Here is a 20,292-nt window from a genome sequence, read left to right on the forward strand (position 1 = left end):
AACTAATGCAACGTAATTCGTGCCAATGCACTGGTGGCATATTTCGGCCGCTGTCGGTGTCGGCCGGATATTTTGAGTCAACGGAACAGTCATTGGCAATCGATAGTGCCGCCGTGCTCTTTGTACAACTCCCTTCCATTGTCCGTTGCTCCTCGTACACCTACTACACCACCGCTTCCGCCAGAAGGCCCGCCACCACCATGTGCGGCATCTTCGCCTGTCATCAGTGCGTCGTCGCCGCTCCCCCGCCCGCCCAATGGCGGGCACGAGACATGCGAAATGAGGCATTGCTAACTATAGGATGATACAGCCACGATGACATCCAGAAATTCCGGCCCACGGCCATTCGCATGGGCAAGCAGATCAAGCATCGCGGCCCCGACTGGAGCGGCAACCATACCGCCAACAGCACCATCCTCGTGCACGAGCGTCTGTCCATTGTCGGCGTCGACACCGGCTCGCAGCCCCTCCTCAACGAAGACCAGTCGATTGCTCTGGCCGTCAATGGCGAAATCTACAACCACAAGATCCTGCGTGGCAAGGGTTTGGCCAAGTCATATCCCTTCAAGACGCACTCGGATTGTGAAGTGATTATTCCCCTCTACCAAGAATATGGCATTGACGCCCCGCGACACTTGGATGGCATGTTCAGCTGGGTGCTGCACGACAAGAAGGCTGATCGTCTGATCGCTGCGAGAGATCCCATTGGCATCACCACCTTCTACATCGGCCGCGACAGCAAATCGCCCAAAGCCGTCTACTTTGCCAGCGAGTTGAAATGTCTGCATCCTGTGTGCGACCAGATCGAGGCCTTCCCTCCCGGCCATGTCTACGACAGCTCGACAGACAAGCTCACGAGATACTTCGATCCCAAATGGCTGACCGAGCCCACCAACATCCCTACCACGCCCCTCGACTTGAAGCTGCTGCGCGAGACATTCGAGAGATCCGTGAGGAAGAGACTGATGGCGGAAGTCCCATACGGTGTGCTCCTCAGTGGTGGTTTGGACAGCTCGTTGGTGGCGTCGATTGCACAACGTGAGACATTACGTCTCCAGAAAGAGTATGCGAAGAAGCGGGCCTTGCTGTCGCAGGGAACCAACAGCCCTACGTTGAACGGCGTTGCCAACGGGCAAGTGCCGTTAGCCGAATCTCCCGAAGAGGAGCTTGCAGGCATTGACGAGGACTACCACCTGAGCTCGGTGCCTGTCTTGTCTCAGCTCAACTCTTTTTCCATTGGCTTGCCAGGGTCACCAGACACCATTGCTGCGCAAGAAGTCGCCAAGTATCTCGGCACTAGGCATCACTCTTTCACCTTCACCATCCAAGAAGGTCTCGATGCTCTGTTCGACGTCATTTACCACTTGGAGACCTACGACGTGACCACCATTCGCGCTAGTACTCCCATGTTCCTGCTATCGCGGAAGATCAAGGCCATGGGCGTGAAGATGGTCTTGTCTGGTGAGGGTTCTGATGAAATCTTTGGCGGATATCTTTACTTCCACAATGCACCAGACAAGGCTGCCTTCCACGAGGAGACGGTCCGCCGAGTCAAGAACTTGCACTTGGCAGACTGTCTCCGCGCCAACAAGTCCACGTCAGCTTGGGGCGTAGAGGCACGCGTACCGTTCTTGGACAAGCAATTCCTTGAACTCGCCATGGCCATCGACCCTGCTGAGAAAATGATTCAGAAGCCTGAGCGTATCGAAAAGTACATTTTGCGAAAAGCTTTCGACACAGAAGGTGAGCCCGGAGCCAAGCCATACTTGCCGAGCAAGATCCTGTGGAGACAAAAGGAACAATTCTCCGATGGTGTCGGCTATGGCTGGATTGACGGCCTCAAAGACGAGGCCGCCAAGGTGGTCACCGATGAGCAGATGAAGGAGGAGAACATGCGTAAAGACAAGCCCTTCTGGGGTGATGATCTCCCCGACTCCAAGGAGGCTTACTGGTATCGCTGCATGTTTGACGAGCATTTCCCACCTTACTGTGCCAGCACTGTTATGCGATGGACGCCTACTTGGAGCAAGCAGACGGATCCTTCAGGCCGTGCAATTGGCGTTCACGAGCAGGCTTACAAGGATCAGTAGAGCAGTCTTCTTTGGCGGCGATTTAGTTTCTGTGCTCCCAGGGGCGGGTTTATCCAGCATTCGATGATAGATGTATAACATAGAACAACATGCTCGAGAGCTGCTGCTTGCACAATTTCAACTTTGCAGAATACGTACAATGCTGACAACGCTAGCAGACCTTCCTTATCGAGTAGCTCTTTGCTGAACCATCTCACAAAACTAGACGAAATATTCGATCAACCTGCAAGTCGGCTCGTTGCCTTGCGTACTGCTCTGTGTGTTTTGTCCACATAGCACGCGCAAGCAAACCATTCACCTCAATTGTGAAGGCTAAACTCGCAACTACCCCCTACGCATGCAACAGCCGATAGCATCCCTGCATGACTCATGCTCGTATCGCCTCATTTATCCGTTAAGGAGCCTGTCCACTTCGACTTCTGCTCCAAATTTATGGTAATCTATCAAGGCAGAGGATCGTCAACATAACAAAGAGGCCGGACACCATGATCGTCCCCAGCAAGGTCGCGCTGACGCGTAACGTGATCGGCTCTCTCCTCTCCCCCAAACTCCAAGCCCAGCCCTGCGGAATCGACCTCACTCTTCGCAGAATCTTGACCTGGAAATCCGCCGGCACAGTAGATTTCTCGAACGAGTTCCGCAAAAGCTCGAAGACTTCGCAACTCGACTTTTCTGGATCGCCGAAACAAACCCATCTCGACCCGGGGAACTATCTCGTAGAGTTCAACGAAGAAGTCGATGTTCCATTAGATGTCATGGGACAGATATTCGTGAGGAGTTCGTTGTGGAGGAATGGGGCGAAGATTGATGCGGGGGTGGTAAGTATCGTCTTTCAATCTGTTCTAGTTTGCTTTCTGTTGCGCAGTTGTCGAGGCGTTCGATGAGGGCGCTTGACGCGACGCCGCTGGTTTTCGGTTTTGACACTGTTGTTTGATAGGTCGATAGCGGGTACAAAGGCTCCCTCGGGGCTCTTCTCCAAGTCTTGAATCCACATGGAATTACATTGCATGAGAATGCACGTTTGGCGCAGATTGTGTTCCATGAGATGAAGGGCGAGGTGGAAGAGGGATATAGTGGAGTTTACCAGAGAGCGAAGGGGCTGTGAGATGAATTAAGAGGTTTGGGGCGTCAAAAGCCGATCTGTAATCGTCGCTGCGCCTCAATGATTGAGGTGAGAGATTCAAGCCGCCCAAGAGACTACCCAAGGGTCTTGCAGTAAGTCCTTCGCCGAAGCGCGGTCTTTCGACCGCCATTGGAGGGTCTTTCTCATGAATGCCAGAAATTGGGATGTCTCTTCTCCTTCGAGGACAATCTCCTCTTCTTCTAGCGTTGTCGTCGTTGTTTCTGGGGATGCCTGGATGGTGAGATTTCCCTCGTCATCGAAATACTTGTTCGAGATCCGCGATCTCTGGAGAAAGTCTGATGGTGGTTTTCCGAGCAGAGTCACCATTCTAGCTAGATGCTTGCCGCTCGATTCTTCGCGACTCGGTAATCGTTCAGTAAAGAGGTGCTTGCCTTCTAGCAAATCCCATATCTGTATCTCGAGTGATCAGTTCTCGTGCCAGGTTTGACGCCAGCAACGCAATGAACCGCTTTAAAACTGCTTACCATCAAGCCGAAGCTCCAAATATCTATCTTCTCATCCCAAGTTATGCCGAGGACAACTTCGGGTGCGCGATACAGATCTGGCATGACTTCGCCTTCGAATGGGCCTTGGCCGAATTTTGCGTCTCCGAAATCGCAGATGATAGCGTGGCCGGGCTCGTCTGGCATATCGAGCTCGACAGTCGAACAGATTGTGCGGGTCGCCATCTCGTTTGTGCGGGCTGGGTTGTTCTCGCTCTTGTTCCACCAGCTCGTCTAGGTATGAGTGGTCTTCTATGGACAACATGATGTTGCCCTCCTGAATGTCTTATAGGCGTCGTCTCGTTAGGTCTGATCAACTTGTTAGAAGTGGAGTTCAAGGGAACGTACCTGTGTGCACCACGTGCGCTTCTGAGTGTAGATAATCGAGCGCGAGCAGAAGTCCATATATCATGGGTCTCAAGATTGAGCTGGGAATCTGGCCGCCAGCCATATTGCGGATGTCACGCATCGTGAGACTCAAAGGGCTGTGCACAATGCAGGTGTGCGGTCCAATCTCTCCGGGAAGCTCAAACGTATCGAGCATCCGACGCACCAGCTGAGTGCCAGGGTGATCGTCAGAGCGAATGTCTTGTATGTGCTGTAGCACTCTCACTTCATTCTGGGCCTGTCGGTGTCCTGTCATATAAATTTTGAGTGTCACGTATTGTTGCGTTCTGCACACCGCTTCAGCTTGAATTAATAACATTCAATGAAGACTGGAATTCTTACTCGAGGTTACGACACAGCCAGGCCGTAGATACAGAACCATAGCCCAATTTCAGAAGAATCTCATACTTCGATTCGAATGTTTCTCCGATTCGGACAGGGCAGAAAGCACGTCGGTCGTACCACGAGAAGGACTCTTCCTCGAGCAGAATGTCTGACCCATAGTATTCTGGTTCAGTTGCCGAGGAGTCTTGGGTCTCAGAATTATTGGTCATTGTTGGATATTATCAGCGAAATACAAGTGTCTGGAAGAGATGTTGTATTGTCTTGTACTCTCGTGTGCGAGTCACAGTCCTGAGGTGAGAAAGTTGGCCTTGGCAAGTGAGGCACAGAAGAACAGAAGAAGATGTGGCTGAGGGGAGACGTGAAAGGTTTCCATCGTGCTATTCTTATCCCAAACAATATGCTTCTTACCTACGAGGTACCCTTCTCCTTACTGACCCTCACTGTGCTCTTTTGGCAAAGTGATGGATTGTGGCCCGCACTGATTCCGAACCTCTCAGCTTGAGCATAACGCTATAATTCAAGGTCCGGCGCCCAGTAATGGACATAACAATCAATCTCTGCTCAGCGCGAAAACAGTCAAGCTAACGAAAAGTTGTGCTGACCGCCGTTAAGTAATGTGTTTTTGATGCTGGCATTAGTTGAAGAAAGGAAAGGAAGTTGAGCGCAGGCGGAAGATTTTGAGGTTGGAAGCGGCAGCGGCAGCAGCCGTGTTTGGTGCCAAGGCTGAGATGTGGCAGCTACGCTCGGGCGACCAGGGAAGTTGGCTTCCATCATGTGAAGGACACCTTTGCCCAATTTGCCGTCGACGTTGTGCTGTCTCCTGTCCAATCCTCCTCGCAGCCGCTGCCATTCACTTGGAAGCGAACTCTCTGCATCAACCCTCTGCCAACTCCATTCGACTGGCGCATTCCCGCATGAGCGCACGATAAATAGAACCCAGCCGCCCCTCCACGCTCCTCGAATTCTCACCGCCGAGCTCACAACATGGACTACGAAGCGCTCAAGGACCAGTGGTCCGAGATCGAAGATCGCGATGGAATCCGACTGTCGTGGAACACGTTTCCCTCATCGCGCATGGAGGCCAGCAGGCTGGTCGTCCCCATTGGAGCTCTCTACACTCCGCTGAAGGAAAAGGAGGATGGCACTCCGCTGCTACAATACGAGCCCGTCACTTGCAAACCGCCATGTCGAGCCGTACTCAACCCCTTCTGCCAAGTGGATATGCGAGCGCGGATATGGATCTGCCCATTCTGCCTGCAGCGCAACAACCTCCCACCACACTACAAGGACATCAGCGAGAGCCAGATCCCTCCTGAGCTGCACCCTCAGAGCACCACTATCGAGTACCGTTTGGCGAGACCGGCCCCTACTCCACCAATCTTTCTCTTCGTTGTGGATACCTGTCAAGAGGAGGACTCACTGAAGGCATTGCGGGACAGCATTATCAATGCTCTCTCTTTCTTGCCTCCACATGCTCTGGTGGGCTTGATCACATACGGCACAATGGCACAAGTGCACGAGCTGGGCTACACCGAATGCGCAAAGAGCTACGTCTTCCGCGGCAACAAGGATTATGGCGCAAAGCAGGTGCAGGAGATGTTGGGTTTGGGAGGAGCCAGACCTGGTATGCAACCACAGCCACAGCCCGGCCGACCAGCTGTTGCACCCCCAGTAGGGGGTGCTCAGGCACGATTCTTGCTTCCGGTGCAGCAGTGCGAGTTTCAGCTCACCAATGTACTGGAGAGCCTGCAGAAGGACCCATGGCCAGTTGCCAACGACAAGCGTGCCATTCGATGCACCGGTGTTGCGCTGTCTGTGGCAACCGGCTTGCTCGAGACCAGCTTCCAGAACTCTGGTGCACGCGTCATGCTGTTCACAGGAGGCGCGGCCACAGAAGGACCTGGAATGGTTGTGGGTCCTGAGCTGAAGGAGCAGATCCGTTCCCACCACGACATTGATCGCGACAACATCAAGTACTACAAGAAGGCGCTCAAGTTCTACGACACCCTCGCGAAGCGCGTGGCGCACAATGGGCACGTAATTGACATTTTCGCTGGATGTCTGGACCAGGTTGGTCTGCTCGAGATGAAGGGCCTAGCCAATAGCACTGGTGGCCACATGATCTTGACAGATTCTTTCACATCGTCCATGTACAAGCAGTCTTTCACGAAGATCTTTGATGTGGATGCAAATGATAACTTGAAGATGGGCTTCAACGCATCGCTTGAGGTTTTGACGACGAAAGAGCTCAAGGTTACGGGCCTGATCGGCCATGCTGTGTCTCTCAACAAGAAATCGAGCTCGGTTGGCGAGACAGAGTGTGGTATCGGCAACACTTGCAGCTGGAAGATGTGTGGTATCGATCCATCAGCCTCGTATGGTGTGTACTTTGAGATCGCCAGCCAAGGTGGTCCAGCTGCACCCATGCAACAAGGTCCACAAAAGGGCCTGATCCAATTCCTCACATACTATCAACACAGCGGAGGGCAGTACCATCTGCGTGTGACGACGGTCGGACGAAACATGAGCGGACCGAGCGGTGATCCAGCCATCGCACAGTCGTTCGACCAAGAAGCTGCAGCAGTTCTGATGAGCAGGATCGCAGTCTTCAAGGCGGAAGTCGACGATGGTCCAGACGTCCTCCGTTGGGTCGACCGCATGCTGATCAGGCTCTGCTCGCGCTTCGCAGAATACCGGAAAGACGACCCTTCATCATTCCGACTGGAGAAGAACTTCACCCTCTACCCACAATTTATGTTCCATCTGCGTCGATCACAATTCTTGCAAGTCTTCAATAACTCACCCGACGAGACTGCATTCTACCGACACGTACTGAATCATGAAGATGTGTCAAACTCGCTCATCATGATTCAGCCCACTTTGGACTCTTACACATTCGACCAAGAAGGCGCTGTTCCCGTGCTGCTCGACTCTACATCGATTCAGCCAACGACTATTCTGCTTCTCGACACTTTCTTCCACATCCTCATCTTCCACGGAGAGACTATGGCAGAGTGGCGAAAAGCTGGCTATCAGGATATGGAAGGATACGAGAACTTCCGAGAGCTCCTCGATGCGCCGAAGCAAGATGCAAAGGTAAGCACAACTTCAAATTGACGTTCAACATTCGAATACTAACTTGCTGCGCAGGACCTCATCCAAGACCGATTCCCTCTGCCCCGTTTCATCGTCTGCGACGCCGGCGGCTCACAGGCTCGTTTCCTCCTCGCCAAGCTCAACCCTTCGACAACGCACACATCCTCCAGTTATGGTGGTGTCAGTCAATCCGCACAGACTATCTTCACGGATGATGTCAGTTTGCAGACGTTCATGGATCACTTGATGAAGTTGGCTGTCAGCGGCACGGGATAGACGTGTCCAGGAATAATGATAACAATTAGAGGGGTGGATAGCGATGGCGTCTTGTTTCGAAACGAGGTATTGGTGGTACGAAAGCTGGTAATGCTATACGTAGAAGTATTCATGGAATCTGACCGCGAGAGCGAAAAGTTAAACATCACTATTGGTTTCGCATCATACTTCACTTCAGGCACTAGTGGGTCAACCTAGAATGAATAATCATTCATCCACCTGCTATCTCTACTTGCGAGACACTGTAGCAAATATAAAAATCGACGCAGACGCGGATGGGTCGACCGGACTTCAAAGGGGTCAAAAACAATCGTTCGCAGCCATGGCTCCCACTCGACAACAACATCGGAAGAGGACTGCACTCCTCAGTGCGAGAGAAGTTATGGTGTAGTGGTATCGCCAAGCGCTCTGTACGAACCGAACGACTTACTGACTCGGCCAATGAGCCATGGACGATTGTTCGGAGTGAATCTATTGGCCTGTTAAATGGAAGCTGGTTGCAAACAAGAGAGGCTGCTTGCATGCAGGATTTCACCTCAAAAGTGCGTGCGACGTTTGCGCGAAAAAAAGGGACGGTATGGAGGCAAAAATGATAAAACGAATCGTCGCCAACTCACAGCTTTCTGACCAAACAAGAAGCCATGGGAGAGGAAGCTTATTAACTCACTTCGTCTTGACTGTTGAGATGTGTGTCAGGCATTCGATCTGAAGAGAACAAACGACTTACTGATTTGACTATGGTGCCAGCGACGATTGTTGACATTCCGAGACAGCTGAATGCTATATAGACCCTCCGATTGAAGTAGAAGCTGTTGTGATATAATGAGACGGTAGAAAATGAGGGACGCAACGACAAAAAGGAGAGTAGTAAAGTGGAACACAGATCGCCGTTGTCCAAAGGCTCGCTCGCACCGAAATGGACAAATTATGTATGAACGTCAATGACGCCGGCTGCATTAAGAGAATGTAAAATGCTATGTACGCTGAAAGAGAGCGGAATTTCTGTCCTACGAAAGGAGGTGACAGTGCTGCAAAAAGAAGAGAACAACAAAACAAATCGCCGTCGGCTAGAATCTTTCCAGACAAAGAGTGGACTAAGGCGCGATATAAGTGATTTGATCGTGCCGAGAGTTCACGCTACAAGTTATCAGGCACGCGACTGGTAAGGCCGAGCGACTTACTGACTAGACTAATGAGCCGCCGACGATCGTTGGATGTGGACCGTATGAGATACTATACAATGCCTCCCTAAGCCTGGGAATGAGAGAGATAACAAGGACTCACGCCGTGGAAGAATAAAGGCCTCCAATGGGGTCAAAGGGTCGATCGGGAGGCAAAAAGACAAAACGTATCGCCGCCGAGCCGAAGCCTGTGGAAGGCGAACACTCAAGAACATCAACAGGATTTTTTGATCGTTTCGTAGTGCTCACAACATATGTGTCAGGCATTCGACCCGGAGCAATCGAACCACTTAATGACTCAGCTAAAGAGTCGACGACGATTGTTCGAGATGAAAGTGATTTCGATCGTATGTAAAGGCAGGATAGCTTAGAGTGCAAGAGAAAGAATAGACTCGGGGAAGAGGGTCTATTGAAAGACAAGGCTATGCTTCGATCTGGAGTGTCCACTTGCGACCCAGAAGATGGAGACAGACATATTGATTCGAATGCCCTAAGAATCTGTCCCCGCAACTTGTTTCAAGGACCACGGGGAAGACGAAGTGATGATTGAGCGATCATGAAAGACAATCACCTAGTGGTGTTATTAGCATGGCCGAGACAGGCTACTCCTGTCACCAGACATATAACCATAAGATCACTGCAGCTGTACTCCACAACATCGATCCGCGCAAAGGCAAAGCAATCTTCCGCAATGAAACGGTTCGACTAAAACTCAAAGTGAACGCCGCCAGAGCAAAACAATCGCTGCTCGGACGCAGACTGCTACGATGGGTTCAAGGTATTCGAACCAGGGATAGTCTCTGTTCCATGTCTACGTCTCGAAGCCATTTCTACCAAGCGTCTACATCAAGCAGTTGACGACGTACTGGCTGAGCCAATGCGCCGAACAGCGATCGTTGTCGGACTTTGATAGAACCCCCATATGAAGGTTAATTTGGCTGAAGTGAAGACGGTACAATGGTGAGAACTGCGGAAAGCAAACAACGAAAGGCCCTGGAATCCACGGTTTGATCTGAACGGTCGCTGCGGCGATGAAAAGGTCGTTTCGGGGATCGGCACGATCAGTACTCCTGGAAAGAATGATAGAATGAAGGGAAGGAAGAGAGACTATCGTGGGCAGCAAAGCAGTATGGACAATTCTGGATACTGTCTGGAGCTCAATAATGAAGCAAGTAGCGCGATCCGTAACCTGTTCGAAGGAGTGCAATACGCACATTGCTATCATGGTACTGCACTGACACACGTTTCGTTACCAGACAGAAAGAGAAAGCCTCGCGACGGATGAAAGCCAGTTTCAGCGTATAGCGAGCGTGGACAGCACGTTGACAGCATGATGCGAGTACTCTTCATCCTCTCTTCGAATTCGTCGTACCGCGAGTCCCGCCGAACAGCGTGTTTGACTCCATAGCACAAGCTTCGCTAAACCATATGATGACTGATACGACTCAAACAGACGGGCAAAGCGCCTCGTTTAGGTGATTCTGGAATGAGCGATGTCTGGTCACGACTCATCTGAACTTGCAAGCCGGAAGTAGGAGGAGTGTCGTTCCGTGAGGACTGAGATGACCCCTGAAATGAGACCAGCAGCTGTACGCCTCGCAAGGAAGGGAAGGAGAGAGGACCTTTGCTAGAGAGGACCTTTGCTAGGCAAAGGAAGCTCATCGGAACGGGTTCCTAAAGTCGAGTACGCGACATGCTGTCTAACTCAAGCATTCAGCGGATGGTTCTGGCCGGAACATTGTTTGTTCACGGGCTTGCCGGAGTCGAGGGTCTGTTTGTTCATCATTTGTCTCGCGAATGGCGATGACGCGGACCAGACGAAGGACTGCTCCCTTGATGTCCTTGCGCATGAGTCTGCACTGGAATCGAATGGAGCTCATCACGAGAGATGTGACGTGAAGCTCCGCTATCCAAACTGGAGCACACGACACCTGCTGGGCTTTCAATTCTTGACACGAGAATTCTGCGAGTCTCTTGCGCGTCGACGCTGGGTAGCGATGGGACTCGAAATTATCTCATTTCAACTTCGGCGAGCGCTCCGTCAGCACAGCTTGAGGGTGACTGTACGAGCTGGCGGGCGACACAGCAGACAGACCCTGCGACCTTGCGTTCTGAGGTGTTCTGAACGGCCGAGCATTGACTTGTTCATTTCGGTACCTGCGCAAGCGAGCCCAGTCTCGAAAGCACGCTGACTGTACTTCGTGGACGGTGAGAGCTCCGATGGAACGGGCCTGGGGTATGACATAAAGGCCATCTGAGATCATTAATTTGCCTCTGTCTTGAAATGCGCCTCCGACTTGGGGCTGCTGTGTCTTGTTCGTGCTCTAGCAATAGATGCCAGCACCCTAGGTCGGAGGCTGAGGTAGACTTGGTCATGTGCAGCTCAAAGCCCCGAATGCCATGCCGCTATTTCCCAGGAAGTCGCAAGTCTTGTTTGGCCTTCACATTCGCACCGTTAGCCAGCAATACGTCAGCCGATAAGACGTCCTGCAGAGTCCAAGGCGCATTGAATCAGCCAGACAAAAGCCCGCGTACGCAAGGTCGTCATCAGCGGAGGATGCATGGTCCCAATGCACCATTGAAGAGTCCGAGAGTACCTGCGCTGCCACATGAGGTCGTATACCCATGTCCTCCGAAATTCACCCCGCGCCTACCTCTTCAGCCTATTGTCAATAGTCAGCGACCGCGTTGATTTTAGTGGACAGGGATTCCCATAGGGCTCGCGGCCGCTGGGCCCTGATGTTTCATAATCCCGGTCAAGATCCTTGTGGACCGATGTCTAGCCTGGCCGATTGTGCCTGAGGATCACCTGGGTGGTTTGCAGTAGCGGATCACCAGATTGCGACATGGAATTTTGGAACTGGCTGACGATCGAGAATGAACGCTGGGGTCTTGCTGGGGTTGAAGTGTGGAAACGCCTGTCTCTGGAGCGACCGCACTTGCTACAGTCTTGATCACGCAGATGAGTGCGCAATGTTCATGTGCAATAAACCGCCGCTTGTCTTGTGGCCTGCTCCTGCTCTGATATTTTGGGGCGTGTCACCAAGCGCATCGGCGCCAGAAAGTCGGCGTCATAGTAGCTTCTACACTCGGATCAAGTGGACGATGCGCTGTAAGGTGAAACCGACGATGTACCCTTGGGACTCGATACATCTGACGCTAAATCCAAGAATGCAGTGGCATTGAAGAAGCGGACTTGTGTCGTAATCGTGCCAATGTGGAATTCCATACTGCATGGGCAAGGTGTCGGAATATTCACCTCGACAACTGCCTTGTCAAGAAATCCGGCTTGCATGTGGTTAATTCTCTGGAGGGCTTCCTACGCTGGCGCCGAGGTTTGCATTACCCGATGGCTGATCGTCGGGGGACTGGATGCCCATCAGAGCACACATGCTCCCGCGGTCGTGAGAACGCACAGCAGAGGTATCGATGATCGAAGACGTGAGGTGTGCTCGTATTCCAGTCGGAGGCTGGCCTCAGGGTCAAAGTTGAATGGCGACAAAGTGGCCTGAACCTTGAAAGCTTCAATGGTTGAAAGTCCAAGAGCATAAGAATTTCCCTCCAGATAACTTGGCCCTCGGCAGCGGCATGGCCCAATTACCGTGGTTTTGGGAGACAGCTCGATTCTCCGCCGATCTTGGTGTCGACGGTGCGTCTTTTTGGGAAATGCTCGACCACGTTCTTGCAATCAACGTGAAGCAGCTAGTGAGCGGGAGTGGAGATTGGACAAGAACCTACCTCATCATTAGCGAACTGCATGCCGATGTGTCTCTGTACCAGCAGGAGATAGCAAAGTGGTGATCAGCCTTGACACTATTGCAGTATAACGAGCGCCGCTGGAGGAACCTGGTCACTGGGAGGTGTAGCGCGCCTCTGTCCTGGGCACTGGGCGCAAACATGAATGTGGTGCCAGTGACGTAGAGGGAGCCAGTGGAACACGCTCAAGCTCTATGAACAAGGTCGCTGCGCGGCACAATTGTCGGGTTGTGTGTCAGCAATAGCGCAATTATGAAGGGTACCGTTCTCCCAAAACTGCGAAACGAATCACCACGAGTGCACATTGTATCATGCCCCGCGCCAGACTTCCTTTTCTCGCTGTTCGCCTGGATGCCGCATCGGGGCTGATCATAGACATGGCAGTCGCACTCTTGACTGGCCCAGAGGATCGGTGACGAGCGAAGAAAGGACACGATGTGCTCGGATCCTGAATATTTCCGTAGCAGAACAAGAATGTGCCGAAGATGAGCAGCACGCCATTGGTAGGGCTGGAACAGATGGTCCCGTGAGATTCTTGAGCTCTGGCGCGAGTAAAGCCTGTGAAGGCGACACACTGGTGCAATACACGCTCTGAGCAGGCGTAGGGCTGCGTGTTACGTCGTAATGACTTGTAGCTGAGCGGGTTGATTGTCAACACGTATGCGTGTTCGTCAAATATGCTGTTTCATGACATCCGCAGATCCTAGCGTAGTGCACGAGCGAATGCTGAACATGACATGCATTCGCATGGATATGTGGTTGCTGGCCAGGATTAAGGCTGTGCTCGGATTGAGAGGCTGCTTGAGTGTCCAGGATGTGGCCTTTATTGCTTGCTACAAAGTACGCGTTGTCCTGAGCTCTGAAGCAACTCATAATCTCTCAGGCCCAGAGGCACCAGCGGCCGTCGAAATTGGACGTGTGAGTGAGACCAACAACCAGCAGTCAGGAACTGCCTGTACCGCTGGAACGGTTTGACATCTGGTGCTATTTTGAGAAAGCACGCAACGGCCTGACAGCTGTCTGTGTGCAAGGCAGGCAAATGTGCCATGATGCGCAAGCTCCCCAATCAAGAGGCTGCGCACAACGTAGAAGGCGTGTACTGGCGACGAGTCGTTGAAAAGGGTTATGCATGAGTCTTCGTAAAGCGCAATAGGTTCGAAGTTGCGCGACGTGCTGCACTTGGCTGACTCGATTGGCGATGCCATGCAGGTACCACGATGCGAACCAAAAAAAAGTCATGCATGAACGCTGGATTGGGCCAACCCCACACGGCCATTGGCAGTAGTTCGCAGCTGAGTGTGTGAACTGGGAGGCTCGCGAGGCAAGAGCAGACGTGCTGTTGAAGCGCGTCGTGTTGACGTGCCGAGCAGCCCCCACAACAGGGCGCTCAACGAAAAGAGGTTGTGGAGGCCGTGTATACCAGAAATCGAAAATTGTTGATGTCGATCGCGTGTTCTCCAAATCTTGCACCCCATACGCACTCGGACCACGTTTGTGGCTAGCTTTGCACAGACGTTTGAGAGTGCCGCGGTGCCGTCTCCGTGTCGACTGGGCGGGCGGAGAGTTCATCTCGTCTCTGGCCGCGCTGTTGGCCGCCTGCTGCGCGTTGCTATGCTGACCTGTTTCGGTGCTGCAGTCTGCACGCTCGTCAATGGCGGCCTCGCGCTCCCCCCAATGCGGGCGCGGAGTGTGTTGGAGATGCAGGGAAGACGAGGCAGACGAGTGGACGCGGTGGTGACTGCCGAGCGAGTGGAGCACGGGCGTCGCGGAGAATCCGCCCGAAATAGTGGCATGGGGCTTCATGGAGCCAAAGCGTTTCGGCCTTCCACTAGTTACTCGTCCCTTCACACTCCAGCGTGCTCGAGCTAACCACGATTGCACCTGCCGATGCGCGGTCTGCTGCGCTGCTGCAAAAGTGCTTGCACATTCACGGCGCGAAGCGTTGCATCGCTGCCCGTGATTGCGTGATCACATGCCGCATGTCGCGGGCGAGGTGAGCGCTTCGAGGGCGAATCCAGTGCGCTCGCCATCACAAGCGGGAGAGTGTTATCGCGACTGGGACGATGAGGACAATGGGCAGGCTCCCAAGCTCCAGAGTCCAGCGCGCTGCTGCACGTCCGAGGTGCGCGTGTGGGTTTGATAGCCCCTACGCGAGAGAACGGCCGTTGTGTGTCCAGGAGGTAGCCGTAGCGTTGGCGCTCCCGCGCGAGAGGACAGCCGGTGTGTGAGGCTCCATAGGTCGCAGACGAGGCCGACGATCACTCTGCGGGACCAGAGCCTATCGCGACGTGAACTCACGACGGCGCAGGAGCTTGTTGTGAGCGGCGGCCCTTCTGTCACATCTGCCTCCGGTCACTTTCTTCACCCGCTGTTCTGTTGTTGTGTTGTTGCGGAAGATGCACTGTTCGCGCGATCCTCGACTCCCCCGACCAGCGACGACGACGACGAACGACGGCGAAAGTAAGGAGCTGCTCCTGTGAAGCCGGTGGTGCTGGCCTTCCTTGCTCGTTGCGACTGGCGGTGCTCTTGCCTCGACGCCGACACACCCTTGCTTGCCCGGGCATACCTCTGCAACACTACTCCATCCCGTCTCAGGCGCACGACTCTGCAAGTCACCTTCAATTCCAACCACGACCGAACCTCAAACCAACATTCATTGCCCTCGAAATCTAGGCCACGCGCAACTGCCTGGGTAGCCCTGCACGTCCTCAGCGCTGCGTTCCACGCCCTTGGGTTCGCGGGTGGATGTGAAACACGAGACCGACCTTGAAATCCAGCTTGCTTCACGCTGGCCGATTGCCGTATCGGCAGCTTATCTGGCAGACCAGAGCCAGAACCGGCGTGTCGAGGTCATCCTGGTTGCGTAGTACTTTATTCGTGGTCAGTATGATCCTGAGAACGACCACACGCCGCCTTGCGCCTGTCCAGAGCCCATTGAGCTCTGCATTCCTCACTGTCAACAACATGCGAACCAAACATGCTGACGTTCTGGTGACAGACAACCAGGGATAGTCCACGCTTTCGTCGCTGACATCCATCGCCGACGGCTTCCGACAAGCGCTGTGTCCTATATGGAGTCACGACTCACGACACACTAACCCGCCAATCTCGACCAAGGTTTCAGTGGAAATATGGATCCGGACAACGAGAGTGAGGCAATGTTTGCGCATCACCCCATGGAGGGGCACGCGCAATCCTTTCATGATTCAGCTGCTTCCCGCCGACCTTCAGCATCCACAATACTGTCGGCTCACACGTCCAGTCCGCGTTCGAAGCGATCATCTCGCCCGCCCAATGTATCGATCACGACAACTGCTGGATTCGTGTCACACATCACCCCTCCGTCCACGCCAGTCAGCACGACACCGAATTCCGACATGTTGTCTGTCAACCAATCGCTTTTTCACAATTACTTGCGTGCTCTGCACGTATTCGATCCAGCGATGAACCCCATGCCGGCTGAAGATGGATCATTATCAACGGTTCGCATCAAGCCTGGTGATCTTATCCTCGTCCACGTTATTCATGCGAACGGCTGGGCCGACGGTACTGTACTCAACACTGGCGATCGGGGCTGGCTCCCAACGAACTACTGCGAAGCCTACGATCATCCGTACGTCAGGAACCTTTTGAATGCGATGACCCAGTTTTGGGACCTACTTGGAGCGAGTGAGGACGCCAGCTTGTCGACATTTGTACGGCAGGATTATATTCGCGGCTTGATCGCCGGTGTACGCTATCTGCTCGAACGCGCGGACTGCTTACACAGAGATGCGAAGACTGTGCAGCACAACGCCGGCGTTCGAAGAATGCGAAAGGGACTTCTTGCGGATCTATCATCCCTGGTTGGGATCGCCAAAAGACTGCAGGAAACGATCGCCGAAGCGTTCGCTGGAGAGGTCATCCACGTCTTGCTGGATGACCTGATCGCAAAGGCGTGCAAAGTAGTCACCAGGGCGGTCGGCTTTACCGATGTTTGGACTCAAGAGACTGGCCCGAGCGACGCCGACATTCTCCGGCGAAGTGTTCAACGACGACTGACGCGTGAGAGACTAGATACTAACGCATTGGCCATCGATACGAATGCCCCTGGAGGCAGTGGGACATCGCCTGCTATCGATTCCGCAGTGCATTTGCCAGAACCAGACGATCAAACTGCGCCGAATGAGGCAGTACAACGCACCGAATACCGCGACAGTCGGACGTTCAGGCGATCAAAGGTGTTCGTGCCTCCTGAAGGCATGGCCGCGCATCGAATATCTATGATATCCAGCGAGCACACTCGGACGGGATCCGGAGCACTTGCGTCTGAGCGATTGACAAAGGTGCATGATGTATGCATCAGCCACATTGCAGCGTTCATTGGTCTTCATCTCCATTCACGGCCTTCTGCAGAGCTGGTGGCCACGACCGAGAAGTTGGTCGGGGCTTGTCGAGACATGCTCGAGATCGTGGAAGAGGTCTACGCTCACGACCCGCATCGAGCGATGCCCATTCAACAGGTCAAGGCAGATTTCGAAGCTCGCTTGGAAGAATTGGCCACATCGACAAAGGCCGTGTTCAGGTTTTCTGACTCCCCTGATGAGGACGTCGTCATGCTACACGATCAACATCAGCACCTCATCGCAGTCGGCACAAGCTTGATACGCAATAGTGGCGATTGTGTTGTCAAGACGCGACAACTCATTGAGCAGATAGGCGACTTCGAACTCAAGTCGGCGGGCACCGTGTCGAAGCTGGAGGTCCCACCAAGGTTCGACAGCATGTCCTCGACGGATGCTCAACTGAACCGAAGAACCTCGATGCTCCGTCGGTCCGTTGATGCAAAGATGCTTCCTCCGCCACCTCCCCGTCCCAAGGAAACGCACGTGGAGGTGGTCGACGTTCGGCCACCGTCGCCTACCGATACTATCGATACGGCGGCGTTTCCGCTGCCTCCATCCGTAACTGAACTCAGCAAGCCAGCATCAGCGATGCCGCCTCCGCCACGACCGCAATCTGCCACCACTGAACAGAGCTCCGTGGGCATTGAAAGCTCTCGGAGTCCGTCTGCGCTACAGTCTGAACCCACCAGTGCTCCTCGCAAAGACAGCAGGGAGATGTCGATTGCAGGATCGACCGAAACCTTTCACAGCAGTGCTCGTGACTCCCGCACTACCATTGTATCACAGCCATCCACGCGTGCCACAACTCCAGAGCACGCGAAAGACTCGCTGATGGCTGATGCCGCGATGATGGGAAGCTTTGCGAGCATATCTAGCATGCGGTCTCTTGTGACTGAGGATAGCATGGACGTTGAAGCGCAACTGCTGCAAAAGACATACATTCTTGAACTGACACGAAACAAAGACGGACAAATCACTGGCGGCAGCCTGCCTGCATTGGTCGAGCAGATCACTGCTCACGATTCGACTCCTGATCCGCAATTTGTAACCGCGTTTTTCTTGACCTTCAGGAAATTTGCGGAGCCGCGCGAGCTCGCGAAAGCGCTCATCGATCGATTTGAATACGTGGGCGATGGTAGGACTACAGGTACCCCGGCGCGCTTGCGGATATACAACTTCTTCAAAGGATGGCTGGAGACGTATTGGAACGCCGAGGTCGATAAGGAAGCTCTGGGTGAGATTCGATTTTTTGCTCTACACAAGTTGAAGCAAGTCCTGCCACAGGCTGGGGATCGCTTGATCGAGCTCACGCGAAGAATCACGGAAGGTTATGCCAAAGGCACAATGAATGGACCACTGGTGTCTGCGGTTGGCAAGTCGAGCATGTCTTTCACGCAGAACGACAAGGACATCCCGATCCCCAATGTCACCGCGAAGCAACTCAATGCGCTCCGCTTGGCCAATGGTGGCGGCGCTCAGTGCAATATCTTGGACATCGAACCGATCGAGATCGCCAGACAAGTGACCATCATGATGATGCAGACTTACTGCGATATTCGAGCAGAAGAGCTGATGAGCATGGATTGGGGCAATCCCAACACCAAAAGGGCGAAGAACATCCGCAAGATGTGCCTGCTCAACACAGACCTTGCTAATCTGGTGGCGGACACCATTTTGGCGCCAGACGAGGCAAAGAAGAGAGCCATGGTCATCAAGCATTGGGCTAAGATAGGACATGCTCTGTTGTTGCTCAACAACTACGACTCGATCATGTCCATCATGTGCATGATCAACTCATCCGTCGTGCAAAGACTAAGACGCACATGGGAACTGGTGAACAAGAAGACGAAAGCCAGGTTCGAGGAGCTCGACCAAGCCATCGATATCTCCAAGAACTACACCGCGTTGCGACGCAGGCTCGAGGCACCCACGACATCCTGTCTGCCCTTCCTCGGCGTCTATCTCACCGATCTGACTTTTGTCGTTGCTGGCAACCCAAAGCGACGCGAGATTCCTGGTAGCGTCACGGAATCTGGAGAGGTCGTCTCGGTCATCAACTTTGACCTTTACATGAAAATCGCAAAGCTCGTGAGCCACATGCAAAGATTCCAGGCGCCATACAAGCTCCGAACAGTTCCCGAACTGCAGACCTGGCTAGACATGCAGTTGAAGCGCATGCGCGAAGGACATGATGCCATGACGACCAAATTACATCGCCGGAGCACAATGGTCGAGCCCAAGGTCGCCGAGAAGCGCCTTGCTCCCGCTCCTCTCCCAGAAATCAAGGAAGAGCGACCACCAACTTCTGCAAGCTCGTATAGCGACTTCGGGAAGTGGTACAGCCTCAAGGCCGCCTCATTTTCAGTACGAACACTTCCAGTGCCCGAGATGGCAGACCACGGCAAACGAACGAGCGCGCATTGATTGCGCTTTTGCTGCTACGATATCACGCAAGAACTTTTTGACATAATTTTGACTTTTCTACACATTATTGGGATACGGTATGGGACGGCAAAATCAACAGGGGCGGAGCGGAGCCGGGGGTTTGGACAAAAAGCTCGCTCTCTTTTGGCATGTGTTATGAGATACCCATTTTGCGTCTACACTTTGTACTTTTTTGGTCTATACAATGGGCTGGTCGGAAAATTTTATGATAATCATATAGATCCGAGTATCCAGAGGAAGGGAAGAAGAGAGACACTGTTTTTTCAGAGATCGAGTTTGCTTCCCGTGTTTTGGGACGATCGAGTGGTTCTACAGTTTTATAGGAAAACGATGAACGATGTTTACACCAATACTACCGACGATAGCAGTCCCAATCTATCGTGCCTTTACTGTTAGCGTTGTAACACATAGAGTGGTCACGTTGCAACCGTCAACGCATCGATAGAGTCTGTTCTCTCGCGCGACGCGTTCGTGGGTCACTTAGTCACTACCTCTCGTGGTTTTGATTGCGGAGAATAAACAAGCGTCGCGTCCCAACGGATCGGAATGGTAAGCTAGTTTTATAAGTGTTGAAGTTTGAAATATGGGGAAGGCTGAAGACCGAGCGCTTCGTATACTGGATTGAGAGGAGCGAGTTGGCATTGTCCTGATTGGGGTAAGGGAGACGGGTTGACGGGAAAGACGGGATCTGTGATGGGAATGGAG

At 53.1% G+C, this 20,292-nt stretch overlaps 5 protein-coding genes across 5 annotated transcripts; 4 read left to right on the forward strand and 1 right to left on the reverse strand.

Moving 5' to 3' along the window:
* Positions 1–200: 200 nt before the first annotated feature.
* ASN1 (asparagine synthetase) lies at positions 201–2,090 on the forward strand (the record flags this gene model as incomplete). Its single annotated transcript, XM_023597264.2, has 2 exons — positions 201–226; positions 311–2,090. 2 exons carry the CDS (start codon positions 201–203, stop codon positions 2,088–2,090), a joined length of 1,806 nt encoding a protein of 601 aa, XP_023452441.1.
* Positions 2,091–2,575: 485 nt separating this feature from the next.
* Positions 2,576–3,195, forward strand: RHO25_006438 (uncharacterized protein; the record flags this gene model as incomplete). Its single annotated transcript, XM_023597265.2, has 2 exons — positions 2,576–2,908; positions 3,028–3,195. The coding sequence occupies 2 exons, from the start codon at positions 2,576–2,578 to the stop codon at positions 3,193–3,195; spliced, it is 501 nt and encodes a 166-aa protein (XP_023452440.1).
* A 75-nt stretch (positions 3,196–3,270) lies between these two features.
* On the reverse strand, positions 3,271–4,657 carry RHO25_006439 (uncharacterized protein; the record flags this gene model as incomplete). The annotated part of the gene is made up of 5 exons (XM_023597266.1): positions 3,271–3,624; positions 3,699–3,820; positions 3,876–4,001; positions 4,065–4,390; positions 4,446–4,657. 5 exons carry the CDS (start codon positions 4,655–4,657, stop codon positions 3,271–3,273), a joined length of 1,140 nt encoding a protein of 379 aa, XP_023452439.1.
* Positions 4,658–5,432: 775 nt separating this feature from the next.
* On the forward strand, positions 5,433–7,820 carry SEC23 (GTPase-activating protein S23; the record flags this gene model as incomplete). The annotated part of the gene is made up of 2 exons (XM_023597267.2): positions 5,433–7,544; positions 7,599–7,820. 2 exons carry the CDS (start codon positions 5,433–5,435, stop codon positions 7,818–7,820), a joined length of 2,334 nt encoding a protein of 777 aa, XP_023451866.1.
* Positions 7,821–16,134: 8,314 nt separating this feature from the next.
* RHO25_006441 (uncharacterized protein) lies at positions 16,135–19,566 on the forward strand (the record flags this gene model as incomplete). The annotated part of the gene is made up of 1 exon (XM_023597268.2): positions 16,135–19,566. The coding sequence occupies one exon, from the start codon at positions 16,135–16,137 to the stop codon at positions 19,564–19,566; it is 3,432 nt and encodes a 1,143-aa protein (XP_023451865.2).
* Positions 19,567–20,292: the final 726 nt, after the last annotated feature.

This window comes from Cercospora beticola, chromosome 4 (genome assembly GCF_033473495.1).
Source record: "Cercospora beticola chromosome 4, complete sequence".
NCBI lineage: Eukaryota > Fungi > Ascomycota > Dothideomycetes > Mycosphaerellales > Mycosphaerellaceae > Cercospora > Cercospora beticola.